The following is a 20,860-nucleotide window of genomic DNA, read 5'->3' as shown; positions in this document are numbered from 1 at the left end:
TCTGTTTGGACAAATACTCACTCTCATTAACCAGCCGGGACGGAAGTACAACCAGCAGAGAGATACAAAGGTCTCTTTGTCATTGCCTCAAGCCCTGAAGAAGTCTTGGTGTACTTCCCCAGGCGAAACACGTGTTGGCTGGGCAACCGTTCATGGTTATTACATTTCTGTACAATTGAATGTTACATTTGAGAGAATGTATGGCACAGAGTACTTACTCTGCAATTGATATTGACGTGTGCACAGGCTTGCAGCAATCCTGGCGATATCGGGTGGTGCGAGCCATGCAGCTTTGCAGGGTGAGAGTCTGCCACAGCGTGCTGAAAATAAATATTGCTGAAGGGCCTATCAAACGCTTGTGTGGGCAAGATACACGCTACTACAGGCTTTGCCCGAGGGGCTTCTTTGTCACCTATTGTGCCTTCTGTGGCCCACCTGCTGCTTCTAGCTTTTATTATTTTTTTTTATTACATTTTTGAAAACCTTTATTTGAGAAAGTGGATGCATACAAATACGGGCCTACAACCCGGGGGCCAGCCACGGAGCAAAACTGGAAAGCACCATCCTCAATTAAAGGCACAGAGTGGTTAGACGATATTATCAAGCGCAGCAAGTCAATATTATCGGCCAACTAGAACCACTCGACACAGGATTAGAGGAGGTTAATTTTATATATTTAAAGAATAAAGGATCGGACGTATAGATAGCAACCTGGAGTACATGGCGGGGAATAGTCCAACTGTGTTGTTGCAGTACAACAGAAAAGCAGTAATCAGACAGGTCCATAGCATGCAAAACATAGGTCGGCTTATAATTCCACAATGGTAGTGTCCACGCCCAACCACATGTACCCAGAAACGAACTGAACAGCAATTCCGCAGTAATAAAAACCATCAGGGAAACAGATAGGCTGCAATCACTATACATCCCAACCCCAGAAATAAGAAAACGAGAAAACGAAAGAAGAAAAGGAGTAGGGGGACTCCACGTTATTGTACCCGCCCCTCAAAGATAATGGCGAGCAATAATACAAATAGCGAACGTGCTTGGGGGCGGAGCAATAAATCAGGGGGAAACAGTGCCATGAGTATCATGTGTCGTAAAATACCTATTCCTCCTCTCACAGTAACTCACCCCTAGGGGTTACAAACAGTCGTGGAGACCCAAGGAAAGGATACAAAAGAGCCATAGAAACAAAGAACTACCTAATAGACCCTACTCCACCCATCCCACCCTGCACCCCTGCAGAAGGCTACGGCCTACCCCCCCCAGCAGCGTGCCTGTCGCCCTAATAATGAACCCGAAATATAGAAAAAGAGAATATAGGGAAACGGAAAAGGAAAGGGAAAAAGAAAGGGCCTGGGGAGAGGAACCATTAGCATATGGTACGGCCCACAGGTGTCAGGAGTGCACTGAGTGATGCAGGGGTTGCGCTGAGTGATGCAGGGGTTGCGCTGAGTGATGCAGGAGTTGCGCTGAGTGATGCAGGGGTTGCGCTGAGTGATGCAGGGGTTGCACTGAGTGATGCTGGGGTTGCGCAGAGTGATGCAGGGGTTGCGCTGAGTGATGCTGGGATTGCGCTGAGTGAAACAGGGGTTGCGCTGAGTGATGCTGGGGTTGCGCTGAGTGATGCAGGGGTTGCGCTGAGTGATGCAGGGGTTGCGCTGAGTAATGCAGGGGTTGCGCTGAGTGATGCAGGGGCTGCGCTGAGTGATGCTGGGGTTGCGCTGAGTGATGCTGGGGTTGCGCTGAGTGATGCTGGGGTGGCGAGGGGAAAAAAACGAGTCTAACAGAGGGCAGAAGGGCACAAAAAGCGAGTCTAACAGAGGGCAGAAGGGCAGAAAAACAAGAGAAAAACGAGTCTAACAGAGGGCAGAAGGGCACAACAACGAGTCTAACAGGGGCAGAACGGCACAAAAAACGAGTCTAACAAAGGGCAGAAAGGCACAAAAAACGAGTCTAACAAAGGGCAGAAGGGCAGAAAAGCAAGGGAAAAACGAGTTTAACAGAGGGCAGAAGGGCACAAAAAACGAGTCTAATAGCGGCAGAAGGACAGAAAAACAAGGGAAACTAGAAGATTGATGGGAAGGAACTGAGGAGGTCGTTGTGTGAGCTAAGAGAGAAGAACCGTGCAGAGGTTGAAATGGAATAAGAATCTCTACGCTCTGATGCCATTGTACTGACCCACCTCAGGTGTTCAACTGTTTTTATGTTGGTCGAATAACGGGTATCACCGTTTCCTGCTGAATAGATTTACGTAAATATAATACATATGTGTGTGGCTTTTAATGGAGAGCGCGTTGTGGGTAGGGGCCAGGACCGACTTAATTTACCACTGTGTCCCTGTGACAATTTCTCCGAACAATCATTTTTACACCTTTTATTTTTTTTGTAATCTTTATCAGGTGCTGAGAAAAAGTACATTTTACCTTTGTTGAAGGATTATATATACCTCCAGCAGTTGCCCTCAAACTTTATTTGTCTCTCTGTAGCCAGTTGTTTAATGTGTGTTGTTAGGATATGGAAATGCATTTTTCTTTAGAGACCCTTCCTGAAATTGGGTTGTAATGATCTTCAGAGAGCCTAAGTTGCTAACGGTTTTATCACAATGGATATTTGCCTTTTTAGTTATTGGTGGCCTTATTGACTAATGACTATTTACAATTTTTGTAAATGTGTTGCATCTTATCTATGGATATTTGCATCTTTTATAGAGACATGTTTGCACCAAGTAAAGATTATTATGATGATGACTCATTTTCACATTCACTCAGTCTCCAGTCCATCTGAACACAAACACGACAATCAACAAAGAATCATTTTCACGCATAAAACAGCTAGAACTGTTAGGTTTACTAGTGCCTGTTTGAATAATGCCTTTTTAACCTTGCTTTGTTTTTAGTTGTAATGTCAAAGAAATTCACCAGGCCGCTGAGTATTTAAAAGTGGAAGAAGTGATCTCTAAATGTAAAATGAAGATGGAAGCCAGAGCTGGTATTCCCATCCATGCCACTGCTGAGATGCCTGAGCTTGGAGCTAGCACCGACTTGCCTCAGCAGCCTTGCTTTCTCCATTTTGGAGATCAAAATAACAAGAAGTTGGACAGTGCTTGCACAGATGTCCTTCGCTTACAAACAAAGAGGCTAATTTGAAAGAAAAAATCGTCCCTGGTCGGAAACTAAAAGACTCTTCAGTGTTCACAAAAAGCTACAAAATAAAATTGCATAGCACCACCAGAGGGAAACACACAAAAACTCATCGATAGAAATGCACTTGCATATAGGACTTTAGAATTACAAAAGGAGTTATACAGTTTTAAAATTGTCCCCGGCGACCATCTACCCCCTAATCTATGGGCATAGCTTGTAATTGCTCCAGTAGACTTTATCAAACAGAGACACTTGCCCTATAATAACTGTTTAAAACTGAGTTTATCATTAAACATGATGCCTAAGTATGAGAAGGCTGGTACTTTCCCCACGATATTTGTACCAACCTTATAGGTATTAGGCTTTCTACCCCTCTTCCCTAATTCCATTATATAAGATTTTGTTAAATTAGGGGACTTACGAGTAACCCACTGCCATAACGTTTTTGTGTTCAGTTAATGTGGTAAAAAGCAAATGGGAGCTAATTTGCCAAAATGGATTTTACAACAGTCAAACTTTACAAGAATGAAATGTATTATGTTGTAGGTGTATGTATCGGTTTTGGATAGCAAGCCTGTAACTGAGCAATGGTTGGACAAGATGTGAATGGAGAATCCTTTAGAAGAATAGGAGTGCACAATTTAGGGTGACTTTGAGTTGATTTTTCCCTTGAGAAACGACAATTCCTGTGCTTGGCTGTCTGTGACCAAAGGATGTTCAGTTTTCTAGGTTGCCCCTCGGCAACACATGCGCTGTTTCTTCGAGATATGCTGTGTTCACTATGTAGGCTTACATCCCGCCTTGCCACCCTCCGTTGTCTATCTGCCTCTTCCCGGGACCACCCTCATTGCAAGTCTCGGGCAGCAGGGTATCCTTTGGAAAATGTTTTAAACTGTGTACTTTGGTTGATACACTTTACATTCCGTGTATCAAGCAAGCATACATTCCTGAATCAAGATCCAGTGTGTAGTAATTGTATATAGCTATTCAATCCCTGGCAGCTCAACACCCAGGATAGTGTGCTGTATGGCTAAACACTTATAAGTGTAGGGTCGGGCCCTAGGCTCTCATGCTGGTAATGAGTGATACACACAGGACACACTGGATACTGAGTGCAACTGGCCACGAGCACATGCGCTCGGCCACTTTTATTAGAGCTGTGTCATCTGACCAGTGACATCAGTGGTGGGTGGGTGTTTAGTGTAGTTACATACAAACAATAGAACGCTGACTGTGACTCTGGGTCCTTACAATAAGGTCCCAAAGGCGAGACCTATTGGCTATGCCAATGCGTGTTTCCTTTGAATTTGAGGACTTGCAGTATTGTTTTATAAGACTGAAAATTCAAAGAAATAACCTGGACTGGAGCAGCACAACCTCCCAATTTCCTCTTCTAAAATATTAGTATGTATGCTGCACATATCGCAATTTTAAACCTTTCAATATTTATCACAGGAAAAGTGTCAGGCATTTACCGAAACGTGGATTTCGGTGGAGAAAACAACAAAATATCTTATTCCTCTTAAACTCATGAGGGGTGATATTTATCACACCCAATAAATAGCGAACACTTCGCTGTCCATTGTTCACGAAAATAATTTACAAAGTAACTAGCATTTGAATTAGAAGTGTTTTAGATGGGGCAAATGTAAAATATATAATTTTTTGCTTACAGCCTAATTCGGAAGGATTGTTATGTATGAGTACATCGTGACACAGCATACTCCGAGCGTGTCAGAGGTTCCCTTCCACCACCACCCGCCCCCCACCAAAAAAAACACCAGGCTTCCTCAAGTAAAGGTGACGTCACATGCCCCGCAAGGTCCGACCCATTAGGCACAGCCATGTGATCCGGAAGTGTATCGTCTACTGATTAGTGATTACTGAAGATGGCGTCGCTGTGGCTTCTTCTGTTCTTAGCTGGTTTCGGACTCAAGGGGCTCTGCTCGGGCACTCCACTAGTGCTTTGGCACGGGATGGGTAAGCGGAAGGGAGTATGAAAGATTGGGATGGGAATTGAAAGCGATTAAAACGAGCCCAAGAAAACGGAAAAAAAATCAGCTGACACCTGTCATATGACTGCATGAATTTCTTCCGGGTCACGTGGTAGCTCCCAATTGTATCTGTCTGATGATGACTCATTGAAAGTGCTTTAACCTCCGGCGAAGGGGTTTATGAGTTCTTTTGGTTGGTGAACCTCAGTAGTAGCTTTCCGAACTTCACGAGGAGCCTCGTTTGGTCACGTAGACACCCCTTGGTTCTTTTCATTTTTTTCTCCTGCATCACTTCCGGTGAAAATTAAAACATGTAGCTTGTAGGTGGAGGGTGTAACATTCGATTATATGTTTCAGGATGTTTTAAGGGTAAAGCGAAATGTTTGGAAGGCTTGTGCTCGGGACGGCGTTTTAACTACTTATACGTACCTTACAAACGCACAATCCTTTGCAGGGCCGTGCCCTCAACTCGACGCTGCAAAAAAAGAATTATGAATAGGGATATCAGACTGTCAAACTAAAAAGCGGGAGGGCCGCACATATGAAATCTAAGGAGCGTGCTGAAGGGCCACAGTGTCACCTACTACTTAGGACATTTTTTATTTATTTAATGCGATTTTATATATCGCGAACATTACCCGAAGGTGTAAGAGCGCTTTACAAAGGAACCAGTTGCGTTACATAAGGACTTTGGATTACATGAGTTACATAAGAGATACAAACAGGAACAATTTGCAAATGTACACGTTGTAAAGTCACACAACGAAGAGATACACAGAAAAAAATGGCAAATGTACAAGTTGTAGTCACTCAAGGAAGAGATACACACGGATAAACTCTAAACTTATAGGAATGGTAGTAAGTACAAATGTCTACTACATATACTAGTGGTTAGAGTTATATATAAATACATCTTCCAAAAACTTATATAAACGAGCATTGGCAAAGGAAATAGGTATTGCCTTTATGACCTATTCGCTTTGCCAATGTTTTTAAGCGAGGCAAGCGTGGCTGTACTTTAAAAAAGAAAAAGACTTTGATACATACACCTGCATCATCTTTTTAGTTACCAACCTGATCAGTATATTAGTAACTCAAAAGAAAATGCACAAAAAACGGTCTTTTTCATTTAATTGAGCAGGTTGGGGGTGTTTTTTTTAATTTTTAATTTTAAACGTTTTGTATAGCGCTAGCTAGACCCGTAGGTATTAGAGTGCTTCACATACACATTTTGAAAAACAGAAGGGCCTTACATTACCCAGAAGGCTGACAGTAAGTAAGCAAATCACGGATAAAGAATACAGCATGAACAATAAATAACTGCAAAAAACAAGGTGATTAGCATAGTCCGTTCACCAACAATTCTTGAATGGGAGTCAACTCAGAATATTGAGGACTATGTTAGTTGACGTAGTTCAGAAAAGTATTTGTTAAGGAGATGGAGTTTGAGGTCCCTTTTGAAACAGGAGAAGGAGGGGTTGCATCTGAGAACTCCAGGGAGAGTGTTCCATATCCTGGGAGCGTTGCCAGAAAACGATCGGAATTGGGTGGTTTTCTTTTTCATTTTTGGTGGAATGAGAAGGAGTGAGTTGGAGCTTTTCAGGGTTCTGGTTTGACCTGCTCTTACTAGTTTGTTGTTCAGGTAGTTGGGGGCCGGAGAGTGGAGGGTTTTGTCTGTGATGCAGGCCAGCTTGTAAATACATCTCCCTTCCATGGGAAGCCATTTGAGGGAGTTGAGAGTTGGAGTGATTTGTTCAAATCTTTCTACTACAAGACGAGCGGCCCTGTTCAGCACTGCCCTAAGAGGAGGTAGGTGAGCTTTTGGGGTCCCTATAAGGATGGTGTTCCCGTAGTCGATTTTAGAGAGAACCAGGGATTGAACTACTGTCTTGAAGTCCTCATGGGGCAGAAAAGGTTTCAATTTCTTGAGGTGTTTTAGAGAGAAAAGAGCACTTTTTGCAGAGTTTTTGATGTGGGCCTCCATAGATAGGTTCTTGTCAAGGGTGATGCCTAGAGACTTAACTGAGGCGGATAGAACGAGGGGGCAGTTTAGGGCAACCAGATTCTTGAGCCACTCTTGGATAGGACAATGGTTGCTTTTTGGATAGAATAGGATCAGTTCAGTTTTATCTGGGTTGAGCTTTAAGTGGTTGACGTTGAACCAGGTTTGGATGTCCGTTAGAGTGGAATTGAGGTGTTGGATGTCATCGGGGGACTTGATTTTGAAATAGATTTGGGTGTCATCCGCGTAAAGGTGGTGACTCACTTCAGCTTTTTCCAAGACGATTGTGAGGGGATCCATGAAGAGATTGAAGAGGGACGGGGAGAAGATCGAGTCTTGTGGTACCCCAAGTGTTACCTTTGTTGGCTTCGAGTGACAGGAGTTGATTTTAATTTGTTGTGAGCGATGCAGGAGGAAAGAGGTGAACCATTTTAGTACAGTGCCATTTATGCAGTAGCGCTTCGACAAGGTCTCCAGAAGCGCTGGATGATTAACCATGTCGAATGCCGCAGATAGGTCAATAAGGATGAGCAGGCAGGCATCACCATCATCTAAGGCTTTGCGAATGTCGTCTGAGACATTGAGTATGGCTGTTTCAGTGCTACCGCCTTTCCTGAAACCTGATTGAAAGGTGTCGAGGAGGTTGAACTCATCAATGTGTTTACTGAGTTGGTGGAGAACACATGACTCCAATGTTTTTGCCAGGAATTGGAGGTTTGAGATAGGTCTGAGGTTGTTAAGATCCTTAGGGTCGGCCCCAGGTTTCTTGAGAATGGGCGTGATTTGTCCTAGTTGAAGGGAGTCTGGGACACAGCCTGAGGTGAGAGAGGCTTTGATGATTTTTGTCCACAAAAGGGAAATGGTGTGGTTGAGTTCTTTTATGATTGTGGAAGGGAGGGGGTCCATTGTGTAGGAGCAAGGTTTTAAATGAGAAATTATCTTGAAGACCTCGTTTTCCGCCATTAGCTCAAAGTCGGACCAGTGCACATTGTTTTTTAGCTGGAGGCCAGTCTAATTGTCCTTATACAGAACTCTTTCTGCGTGGTCAAGGGAAGTAGAAGGGGGCAGGTTATGAGGGAACGGGTGATTTGTAAGAAAGATTTATCAATTTTAGAGACTTTATTAGTGAAGAAGGTGGCAATTTCTTCACATCGCTCAATTGTGGCTTCGATATCTTGAGAGGGGGTGCCGTTAGTTTGGCTTTTGACAATGCTGGAGAGTTCTCTCTGTCTGTTTTTCGCCAGTTTCAGTTGGCTGCAGAAAAAGGGCGCCTTTTCACTGAAAATTTGTTTTTGTATATCTGCCGAGCAGATCTAAGTTGTGTTAGGTGTAAGGTCGATGGGTTAAGCCTCCAAGCCCTTTCCGTTTGTCTGAGTTGACGCGGTTCATCGTTTAGCTCCACGTTAAACCAGAGTTTCGATTTGTTTTGCCTCTGTTGTTTGAGTTTGAGTGGAGCTACTTGGTCTAAAACCTTTGTCATTTTAGAGTTGAAGTGTGTAGGAAGGTCATCAGCTGTCCATGATGCGGGATAGAGTTGAAGATGGGGATGAATCATGGAATCAAGTTCGGATATAGGGACTTTTTTGATGTTTCTGGTCAAGAGTTTAGGTTTGACGTCACAAATAGGTTTGTGGCTGACAGGTGTGTCAATCCGTAACAGAATGAGGTGGTGGTCGGACCAGTCAATGGGAGAAATCGCTCTGAAGAGACCAGTTTGTTGTTGGTAATGATCGCATCTAGTCTTGCACCTTTGATGTGAGTTGGCTTATTGCAGAGTTGTTTGAGGTTATGTATTTCCAGAAGGTTGGATAAGTTCAGGACAGTGGAGTCTTTTGGGTCGTTCCAGTGGATATTGAGGTCACCCAGGAACACTTCTTTGGTATCTGTCAAGAAGAACCGTGTTATTAGGTCTGTTAGTTCTTCGGGAAAAAGAGTACGTTCTCCAGGCGGATGGTAGATGGTGTGGAATTTGATGGATGAGGTGCCCTTAGTGGTGAGTTCGACACCCAGGTATTCAAACGATAGGTATTCTGCAGGTTTGAGATTGGTAATCTGTATTCCAGCTTTGTGGATGATGGCTAGTCCCCCCTCCCCCCTCCCACCCCCGTTTTGATAGGCCTGTCTGGACTGATTATGTTGTACCCTGGGGGGGTGAGAATTTCAAGGATGGTGGTAGAGTAGACATTGAGCCAGGATTCAGTGAGGAAAGCAATGTCAATTTCTTCAGCGAGAAGAGCTTCAGCAATGTCAGAAGCGTGTTGTACTGCTGATCTGCAGTTTAGGAGCATACAAGAGAGAGGGCGGGGAACCTCGGTGATGTGGGGAGTTAGGTGGATAGAGGTGTAGGCAAGTGGACAGTATTAGGCATTCTGCTTGTGCCAGTAATGACAGGGAAGTGGAAAGGGGCAGACTTCTGTTTGGAAGCGAGGTAAGAGTCATTGATCTCATCTGGTTTCGGTCCCGAAAAGGGCTGGCTATCCCTGTTGGGACTAAGTGTCTGATTCGCTGCTTGACTGGGGGGGTCGAGGGGTGCTCTGGGGGGGGTCATTAGAGGTATATTGAGTGGAGCCATTGGAGGAGTATTGAGTGTGGTAGGGGCAGAAGTACCCAGGGGGAGGGAGCACAGTGGTTTGGCTCTGCTGAGGAGGTTTTGCTGTAAGTGAAGGAAATCAGCAGTAAGGGAGTTCATTTTCATCTCCATTCTGTTCAGTTGCTGTGTTATTAAGCTGAAAAAGTTTGAGGTTTTAGGCAGGGGTCGGGATTGACTTGGGTCTATGGAGGGAGATTTAACAGGGGTCAGGGATAGGATGGAGTCCCAGGGATTGGGAGAGGGGAGAGGTTGTACACAGGAAGCCGGATTAGTCATGTTCCCATTCGAGGAGTTCAGAGGAGGAGAAGTGGGACTAGTGTCCAGTTGAGGAGGGAGAGAAATTTTAGGCAGGGCGTCTGAGTTCTGGGTCATGTCAGAGAGATTAGCGGTGGAGGTAGGTTGTGTATGTGGGAGTGCAGCAGCGGAAGGGGAGTGTGCAGAGGAGGGAGGGGGGAGAGAACCATAGGGTTGGAAATGGCTTTAGACCTGGTGGGGAGTCAGGGTCAGGGGAACAAGGACTGTGTAGGGGGTCGGGGAAGATTGTGAGGGAGGGTTCAGATTATCAGGGGCGGGGAGGGGAGTGTCTAAGGGGATTTCAGTCGCAGGGCTAAGGTTAGAGACCGAACTGTCGATCGGCCTTGTGGGGATTGTTAGTTGTGAGTTTGTCACTCCTGGTGTGCTTAGTTGATGTGATCGTGGTGGGTGTTAGGCGACGGAGAGTAATGATAGGGGTAGTGTAATTGTAGTGTGTGATGGAGGATGTCCATGATTTGAAGAGAGGGTCTTCAGGGCAGGGAGATTGGATCATTTTCACGTTATTAGCGAGGGTGGTGGGGGATGGGGGAGATAGGGTATGATGGCTCAGTTGAGTTAACGAGGAGAGAAGTGTGGGGAAGTGGCATCAAAAGTGGTGTGGTGTGGGTCGGTAGCTTGTATGACAATGGTTCCAGTTCTGTAGATGGAAATGGTGAGTTCCCCTTTGAAGGTCGGGGATATGGTAGTGGAGATTTTTTCACCATAGGGAATGATTACTGACTTGGCGACTTGGAGGTGAAGAGAGAAGGCGTTTTTCCATTTAGCCGGGCGATTGGTGTAAAAAATGAAGTTCTTTTTCGTGCTGCCATTGGACGCTGAGTGGTAGTTATCTACAATGAGTGTTTCCGGGTGTTGTTTTAGAGTACTGTGTTTAAAGTTCTTTTTAGCGTTACTGGTCATTTTGTTAGGGTAGTTAATGGACCAAGAGTTGGGTTCGTAATGCACGAGCATAGAGTTTCGGGTGGGGTTATGCGGGCGCATGATTGAAGGTAGAAAAGTTGAGACGTAGTAGGTAAACCCTAATAAGCATAAAAGCACATCTATAAGCATAAATCCAGGTGCATAAAACATACTACAAACATTACATTTCCTAGCACCTATAAAAAGCACTCTAGGGCCTTGCGCCCTACAAATGTAATAGTCCCCTGGGCCAACTGGCCATCTGTAGGGGCTCAAATGCCCTCTGTCCAAAGTCAGGAAGCGCTGCCAATGCAGCGATGCTCACGGGAGCACACATGGCACAAACCGAAACGTGGCAGCTGCCCACTACTTGTTGGGCAGCTGGGCATCTTCAATGAAGGGCCTAAACGTTGCAGATGGCACTAAGTGCTGCTCAGTTGTGAAGGCCAAGTTAGGGGCGAAGGAGTGCGTCTCACTCCTAGATTAAGCCCATGTCCCCAAAAAGTGAATAAACCTAAACGGTGCAGCTGCCCACTACTTGCTGGGCAGCTGTGGAGTAGGGAAAAATGCGGCATGGGTTCTCGGAGGCCCTTTAAAAAAGTTGCACCCAACGTTGGAGCCATCTGGCTCTAAAATTAAACAGGGTGGAGCCAGCCTTACACCTTCATTACTTCCTGCTTTCAGATATTTGCGGTGGCATTGTTTGTCCGGTTATTTGAAAAAGACTGTTCTAAGATGGCCGCCGCTTTTTCTATGCTAGTTCAGGCCTCTTTTTCAGTCCTCTTCTCATTGTTCGTCCTTCTTTCACTCTTTCTCCTTTACTTTACCCTATCACTTTAGTTCGTAATTCTTTATTTCCTTTCAACTTCACTGCTTCCTGCTTTCCTGTTTTCAGATATTTGCTGGTGGTATAAATCTGTCCTTTTATTTCAAAAACACCATTCTAAGATGGCCGCTGCTTTTATCTATACTAGTTCAGGCCTCTTGTTCAGTCCTCTTTTTATGCTTATTATTACAGGGGAGCTGGGAGTCCCCGAGTCGAGAAAGGAACCCAAAAATGGCTTATTATTACAGGGGAGCTGGGAATCCCCGAGTCGCGAAAGGAACCCAGAAAGAATTCTGTTGACACCAATTATGCTGATAGTAGTTTTGCAACAACCATAAAAGAAAAATCTGTTTTTGTTACAGAACGATGGCAACCATTACGTTACTCGCACGACCTTCCATAAAATGTGAAGAGGGTTAAGATCAGGACTGAAATTGACCCAGTGCAAGAACAGAACGTTATTGTGAAAAATACATGTTAATTTGTTCACATATTGATACAGACGTGCTATTTCTGTAGTGAAATTGGATGAAGAGTTGACGACAGATTGAGCTTGTTGAACTGCCTCAGTGTCAGTCAGAGGAGCTGCTGCTTTCCGTTAAAAGCCTGCAGAGAATTCAATGAGGACGCCTGGTTCCTCCCTTCCTAACACGGGTACCTGTGGCACAAAACATACCTGCTGCACATCCCCACCTTCCGTCAGTCAATAGGCGCTCAACTTTTTACTTGATGACTTATTCCACTCCGACGGCCTCAGTGAGTGGCATCCGGGCTTCAGATTCCTCTACGTGTTTGGGGGGCGCTCGCTCTGGTTCGTCCCTTCTGTCCAGGTCTGCCAGGCCTCAGCCCCCCACCAACACTCGCTCCAGTCTTCAGGCGATAACCTCCGAGGTCGTATCCGAGAGGTAAGCAGCACTGTTATCACAGTCCGGTGATAAAGGCGTTGGATTGTTTGAAGGATGGGGGTGGATGGCAGGGTAAACCAGGGATAAATACCGATTTGGTATTTCCTAACCCAGGAGCCCCAGAGGCGAGCTTCTACTCGGCGGGCATATGGTGAATATACCTTAGCCCCAATACCTGCCAATGTGTATCTGGAATAATGCTCATCCCCTTCTCCCTCCTTCCACTCCTCATTTCCCTCCTCCTTTGCTTTTCACCCCTTATATTCTTTTTTTTTTTTTAACCTAAAAATGTAGTCTCTTGGGCGCTGGGGTGGGAGAATTACAATACCAGGCAGAGCGATTTCATGCAGGTTTACGGTCAGCACAATGTTCTCATTTCGGATGGCGCTCAGGAAATGAAGTCTCTGTGGAATGCACAACAACGCGGGAATACTGAGGTAAATGCTGAAGCAACACAGTAAATCGATACATACTTTAAACAGTAAATGTAAGGAGCATACACTCAAAAATTTGCTAGCATTCGCGACAAGAATTTTCAATTCTATTAAGGACACGGAGGCGAGGATTATGCTTCTCAAACTTTACTGCATCAACACAGCAGCCAATGAAAATATATTATTTTCTCAAGTAAACAATAAAATTACTACATTTCCCATGAACACCATGGTTATAGGCACGCCCCCACAGTCCATAAGAACCCCTTGCGTGCACATCACTTCCTCTTTCTTTGAGGCGATAAGTCCATAACGTGAACCAAACAAAACAGTCCATAACATGAACCAAACAAATCCTCCAACGTGGAAGAAGAACTTCAGGATGTCATCTCGACGTCAGTCGTCAGTCACTCCGACTTTTTCTCAGCTCCTGAAATAAAGGAAATAACACCACCGTAATCACTGGAATAATTGGGTGGGTAAGCGTTTGATATACAATACATTACGCCGGGTGGGATAATCCTCGCCTCCGTGTCCTTAATAGAATTGAAAATTCTTGTCGCGAATGCTAGCAAATTTTTGATTCTATTACAGGACCGGAGGCTTCAGATTATGCTTGGTTTAACGCTGAGTAAACACAACAGAAGTAATATCACCCACCGGCTTATAATAAAAGGTTTTAAATGTCGATTCAGACGACCAATCTGCACAACGCATGATATCTTGAATACTGGAACCTAAACCATATGATTTGGACGCCATAGCGCCTCTCACAGAATGAGCACCAAAAAGTTGCGTATCTACACCAGCTTCTTTCATCACATCACGAAGCCATCTCGCTATAGTGGCTGCCACCACCGGTTTAAAGGGTTTTTTAACACCAATCAACAACTGATTACAACCCTGCGGCCGCAAGGCCTTAGTACATTCCTCGTAGCATTTTAAGCATTGAACCACACACAATTTTTCATTTGCAGGAAAAGCATTGTATGAAATATGTCTAGACAAAGTTTTTGTGCGACCTGTAATATGAAAAGAAACCCCTTCCGGGGAAAACACTCTACCTGTAACGTCGAGCGCTCTCACATCAGAAGTCCGCCTGCAAGATGATAAGCACAGCAACATAGCCAGCTTTGCCGACAATTGTTTCCTAGAGAGGAGACTATTGACCGGCCATTTGTTGAATAAATCCAGAACCAATGATACATCCCATAACCCAGTATACTTGGGTTTGGGCGGGTTGGCCACCCTGACTCCCTTTAGGAGTTTGCACACCAGTGGATGCATACCCACCGGCTTGCCATCAATCTGACTATGGCCCGCCGAAATCGCGGAACGGAAGTTGTTCACCGACCTGTATGCCAGGCCGAGTCCCGCCTTTTCGGTAAGAAAATTCAAAACCTGGGACAACTCTGCCCCCACGGGATCCAGGTGTCGTCCCATGCACCAATCCACCCAGCCTTTCCAGGCCGAGGAATAACGCTTCCTGGTGGAAGGCGCCCATGCCTGCTTGATGAGCTCGGCAGCCTGTCCCGAAATGCCTGGCAAATGCCACTGTTGCCGGAAAGCCTCCATGCCATCAGTGACATCCTGCCCTCTACCAGTAACGGGTGTTGTTCCTGTTGAGGGCCCTGCAATAACCAACTCGAGTCCGGGAGCATCCTCGGACTGTTGCAGCTCCACTGAAGGAGCTTGGGAAACCACGCCTGTGACGACCACCACGGCGTCACCATGACAATTTCCGCCTCCTGCCTGATCACTTGCGTCATCACCCTGGGGATCAATAGGAACGGGGGGAAGGCATAGTGGGTCCCCCGAGACCAGTCCTGAAGAAAGGCGTCCGTCGCCGCTGCCAATGGGTCCGGCCTCCAGCTGAAGAACCGGGGAATCTGAAAAGTCAGTCTGGAGGCAAACAGGTCCGTCTGAAACGGACCCCAGATTTCCTGTAGCCAATGGAAGACACGAGGGCACAGCTTCCAATCGCTGTAATCCCTCAAGTGCCTGGAATTCCAGTCCGCCACCTGATTGGCTTGGCCCGGGATATACTCCGCTATCACTGATATTTGATTCTGCAGACAATAGTGCCAAAAATCCTTGGCTATCTGAACAAGCATGGATGACCTCGTGCCGCCCAACTTGTTGATATACCTCACCGCCGACACATTGTCCAGGCGGAGGAGGATGCAGCAAGATGTCTGCTTCGGGGATAACGTGCGAATCGCGAACGACCCCGCGAGTAGTTCCAAACAGTTGATATGCATATCGAGCTCTTGAGCCGGCCATCTGCCGCCTGTAGAAACCTCTCCACAGCGCGCGCCCCAGCCCCACCGGCTGGCGTCGGACTCGATGACTACCTCCGGTTGGGATCCAAAGATCGCCCTGCCGTTCCATGCATCTACGTGGCTGAGCCACCACTGTAGCTCTGTCCGAACTTCTTCCGACAGAGGGACCGAATCGGTATAAGAAAGGCCTCTTCGCAGATGTTGGATTTTGAGGCGTTGTAGTGCCCTGTAATGCAACGGCCCCGGAAATATGGCCTGGATGGACGATGCCAATATACCCACAACTCTGGCCAGCGTCCTGAGGGTCACCACCTGTCTGTCTAGCAACTTCATTATTTCCTGTTTCAAGTCCCGCAACTTGGCCTGAGGGAGGCGTAGTTGCGAGGTCTGGGAATCGATCATGAATCCCAAGAAGTCTACCATCTGTGTCGGAGACATCACAGACTTCTTCAGATTGATCACAAAACCTAAACTTTGCAGCAAGGCTGTAGTCATGTTCAGATGTCGTGAAAGAGTGATCTGGTCCTGTGCCATGATCAAGATGTCGTCGAGATAAATAATTAATCTTACACCTCGTTCCCTGAGGTACGCTACCACAGGCTTCATCACCTTTGTAAAGCACCATGGAGCCGAGGAAAGACCGAAGGGAAGAGCCGAGTACTCGTAACACTGGTTCTCCCACATGAATTGTAGAAACCTGCGGTGAGGTGGAAAAATCGGTATAGATAGATATGCATCCTTTAGGTCTAGGCGTGCGAACCAATCCTTTTCTTGCAGCAGGTCTGCCAGGAGGTGAATACCCTCCATCTTGAAATGGTTGTACGTCAAGTATTGGTTGAACTCTCTTAGGTTTAGCACCAACCTGTTGCCGCCCCCTTTTTTCTGGACAAGGAAGACGTTGCTGAGGAAAGTACGGGGACTTTGTCTGCAGCGAGATATCGCCCCTTTCATCAGTAAATCTTCCACCTGCTCGCTTATAAAACTGCGCTCTTGTAGGGAAAAATGGAGAGGTGGAGGGGGAAACGCCTGCGCCGGGCTGGAATAGAACTCTAGGTGAAAGCCCTGCACTGTCTGTAGCACCCACGCATCCTGCGTCAAAGTTCGCCACTGCGCCATGCAATGCTGCGTGCGCCCCCCCAATGGAAGAAGGGAAACATCTGAGGCACTCACCGGTATTCTGGTATGATTTGAAGTTGGCTCTATTGTTTCCCGACTGGAAACGTCCGCGGTTGAACTTCCTCTTGGACGGATAGAAGGTGCCGCCACGGGTGGAGTCCCACTCTCCACGTCCGCGGCCAAAGTCACCGCGCTGGGATCCTTGTTGGTAGCCTCGGCCTGACGAGCGACCCCCGCCTCGTCCGGCCCTGGTGAAAACCCCCTGTGTAAGGGCTCTTTTTATCCCACTCTGGGCCTTGTCCAGTGCGGTAAAAGTACCGACGTACTTTGAGATGTCTTTGACAAACCTGTCACCAAAGAGGAAACCTCCTGCCAGAGGTCCCGGCTCCGCATCAGCCAGCTCCGTCAAATTGCTGTCCATCCGGAGCAATAGTGATTTGCGCCTCTCCGAGGAGATCGCGCTGTTGGCGTTGCCAAGAAGACAAATGGCGCGCTGAGCCCAGCCCGCCAGGATATCCGGGTTCACTGTCCCTTGACCCTCCTTAGCCTTCAGGGCCATCTCCAAGATTTTTGCCAGGGGCCCCACGACGTCCAGCATCTTGTCCTGGCAGCCCCGCCAAGCCCTGTCCAGTCCCCTTTTGGGGTCCTTGGAGAATTTCCGCAAGAAAGTAAGCATACTTGCGTCGATTTCTGGAGTGTCTGCCACGCCGTCTGGAAGTTCAGGGCGTGGGCATTCCGACCGCAAGCGGGTCCGGACTTCCCTACTGAAGCCCTTCCGGAGATTTTCATGCAAGTACTCACAGACCGCCGGTGGCGGGATCCAATCCGAAGATCGGGGATGGACTATCTCCGTAGGGTCAAAATCGAATGTTCTGATCCTGTCCTCAGCCGGCTTAGGATCCACTTTGGCCTTTTTCGGGCGAGGAGGGAGTTCCTCCGACGTATCTGTATCGGTCCCCGTGTCCGTGTTGGAAGTGTCAGTGTCCACGGGGATAGGACGTTTAGCCTTGGCCTTGCCACCCACATACTGGGAACTATAAAAGTCTCTTGGCGGCAAAGAGGCCAATGATTGAGCGTGCGGCCATTGAACAATGTCAGCAGAGTCCGCCGCTGAAGAAGTGGCTGCCTGATTCTTCTTTTTATCTTCATAACCGTGTCGTTTCGCAAAACCCTTCAGTTGTTTTCTAATGGGTCGTAGTGCCTCCGCAAGTGCCTGCTGCACCGTCTGTGGGACTTTCGTCTCCATTGCCTTATTCACTGAGGCTTGGACCGAGGCATCCAAAGCATCGACAATCTTGTCCTCAAGTACAGCCTCCGGCTGTCCATCCATAAGTTCCTCCCCATCAGCATACTCCTCATCAGGATAGCGCACCCAACCTTCCATTGTGAAGGCACACACACTGCAGAGCAGTCCAGAACACAGCACTGGGTGAATGGGGGTAATGGGGGGGGTCAGCCCAAGCACACACAATTAACTGGCAACGTTTCCCAAACCCCCTCAGCAACGCTGTAGTCAAAAGGATCAAGATCCTGGCCCCTCAAGTCCCTGGAGCGTGTGCACACTCTGGGCCCACAGTTTATACAGCCAGCCGATCAATTAGGCAGGCGTTCACACAGGGGGTCCGCCGGTGTGCAGAACGCGCGGAAAATGCGTTCTGTGTAAGCTGGGGAGTCGGATCGAGGCGCGCCGCCCAAACGCTGCCAAAAACCTACTGAAAACAAGCCCAATTTGGCAGCGTTTTGGGGCGCGCGCGTCGACCGAGAGCCACCCGGCGCTAGCGTCAGGGCCGACAAGGGAAGCCACTGCGCGCCTCACAGGCTGCCGGTACCGGGCTCCGTGATTACGCGGCGGGCTCCCCGCCGGCCAAAGACCGTGAATTTCAGCGCCCTCGAAGCGCGAGTTCAAGCGGGCAGAACCCGATCGGAGGAAGTGGTTCGTAAGAGCAACGAGAACAGAGCTAAGTGCTGCAGCGCTCGCTAACACATCACTAGCGCGCATACAATAAGCGATAAACAAGAGATAATTAAGCCAAAATACAAGTATAGACAGTATACGGAGCGAGTCGCCCCAGCAAGCCAAAGCCCATAAACAGGACAGCAATCAATAAAATAGCCCCACAGGGAAAACCCAAGCACAAACAGAGTGAGGGGACCCAAGGGGAGGTGCACTTAACTCTGGCTTGAGCAGCAAAGAAAGAGGAAGTGATGTGCACGCAAGGGGTTCTTATGGACTGTGGGGGCGTGCCTATAACCATGGTGTTCATGGGAAATGTAGTAATTTTATTGTTTACTTGAGAAAATAATATATTTTCATTGGCTGCTGTGTTGATGCAGTAAAGTTTGAGAAGCATAATCTGAAGCCTCCGGTCCTGTAATAGAATTGAAAATGTGTTTTACTGATGCCTTAACCTTTTGAGTGCGCTGGCCGACGCAGGCAGTACCTCCCCAGTGTGTCAGCTAACCATTGGCTGATGCTGGGGAGGCTTGAAAAGGACCCTGGTGCATGTTTTTGGATGGGCAAGGAGGTTTGCCCCAATCTGCCTCAGCGGGTGAGGAGACTGAAATCCCGCTAGACACCAGGCATTTCAAAATGGTGGCAAAATAAACAGAAGGATGGGGTGGAATACTCTGACATCGAGCCATACCCCTACCCCAGAAGTGGCAATCGTATATTTCTGCCCCCAGTTTCCGAGGGAGCCTGTCCCAAATCTGCATCGGGTGGTTGGGGGGATTCTACTAGACAAGTGTTTCCGAAACTGGGTCGCGAATGACCAAGCAATAAAGAAAGATGCCTTTAAATTCTTTAGTATCTTATCACATCTGCCTCACTTCAAAAACAGAGGTCAAATGTCAGACTACTTTCTTCTGCTGATGCTTATTTTTTAACATGGGGACGGGTGCTTACAAACTCCTCTCACTTTTCAGTCAAAGAAATGAAAGTGAATTATGTGAAACTCTTGCTAGGGTATATGAAGTGTGAAAGGAAAGGCTGTAGGATGTCTTTTTTTAACACAACAAAATGTAAATACGTGTAAATGAACTGTACACAATTAGGAGTTAGGAAAACAAAAATTAAACACATTTTTTGTTCTGAAGTGTAATGGAAATACAGATGTTAATAGGGTCAGAACAAACCAAGACACTTTACTTGGTGATGAATAAATAATAAATATTCAGTGAAACCCGATTTGTACACATTATCACTTATGTGTGATATAGTTTTATCAGTAAAACTGTATGTTTGTGCAAATTTAGTGGCCATTTCAATGGAAGATGTGTTGTCTTTAAATGACAGTGAGCTACCACACAATGCTTTAGTTCCATAAACATTTGTTTTCCTTCCATGAAAGCTAGGTAGATTGTGAACGTTTCGGGGCGGCATGCCACTGACCCGCACTGCCAAACTCGACGCCACCTGCCTAATTAGGAGTTTTCTCCTGGTCTGGCAAGCGGTTCTTTGACGTGCCCACGGTGGTGCCTTTCAAAAAGGCACTGCAATGAAAACTGCAAAGCCCGTTCCTGCACCGCATGGACTGTAAAGTTCATGCCATGCAGGAAAGGGAGTGCATGCACACAGAGGCACACCATGCCATGTGCCTCCTGCATGCATTCCATAGGCCATGAGATACAAGGGGGCCCTTTCCTCGCCACCACCCTAACAACTGCAGTTTCACCCGCTTGTGCAAAGTTCTGCTCATGTGTTATGCCCATACCCTGCACTGACATCTGTGTATGTGTGTTTGTTGAGTGCATGTGATGACTGCTAGCAGAACTCCATTTTGGTCACAAATGTATGTATGCTTGTATGTTGGAAGGCAGTGGGAATAGTTTAGAACATGGCACAAGATGGAAGTGTTAATACAGCCTCCCCAGACAGTCCAAGTGGCTGCCTTCAGTCCTAAGCTAGAAGGTGTACCCACAGACATTAAAGGGTGGAGCGATAGAGAGATGGCTGCCTTCAGAAATTCAATATGACCTTTATAGGAAGGGGTTGCTGATTAGTCCTTCCTGAGCACTGCCATTTTGGTAATGATTGTGGAAAGTTAGCAGAATCTGTTGTTAGAAGGAGAGAAGTTTGTAGGCAGGGCCTAGGCCGTTTGCAACCCCTTGAGTGGCCTATCCAGAAAGGTTGACAACAGCCAGATGTAGAGCTTTACACTTTTTGTACTCATGTTATGGGTACTTCTGCATCATCAATACCTTCTGTGGAAGACATCATATTACACAAATAATTGTCTGCACTGAAGAAAGAAAAGGAAGTTATGAGAGTGAACCCCCCTCAACACCCAAATCGGTTCCTGAACTTTAGATATAGGATCCACATCCTCTGTCTGGAAATTCTATTTA

At 46.8% G+C, this 20,860-nt stretch overlaps 1 protein-coding gene across 1 annotated transcript in view; it reads left to right on the top strand.

Moving 5' to 3' along the window:
* The first annotated feature begins 4,987 nt into the window (after window positions 1-4,987).
* The window catches only part of PPT1 (palmitoyl-protein thioesterase 1), a 124,651-nt gene continuing 108,778 nt past the window's right edge, over window positions 4,988-20,860 (top strand). Inside the window, exon 1 of the mRNA XM_086955786.1 lies at window positions 4,988-5,129. Coding sequence (XP_086811912.1) covers window positions 5,039-5,129 — 91 coding nt within the window. The 5' untranslated portion in view covers window positions 4,988-5,038. The remainder of the gene's footprint in view (window positions 5,130-20,860) is intronic.

Source organism: Lissotriton vulgaris, chromosome 2_1 (genome assembly GCF_964263255.1).
Source record: "Lissotriton vulgaris chromosome 2_1, aLisVul1.2, whole genome shotgun sequence".
In the NCBI taxonomy this organism is placed as follows: domain Eukaryota; kingdom Metazoa; phylum Chordata; class Amphibia; order Caudata; family Salamandridae; genus Lissotriton; species Lissotriton vulgaris.
This window is presented reverse-complemented; position numbering and strand designations above follow the sequence as displayed.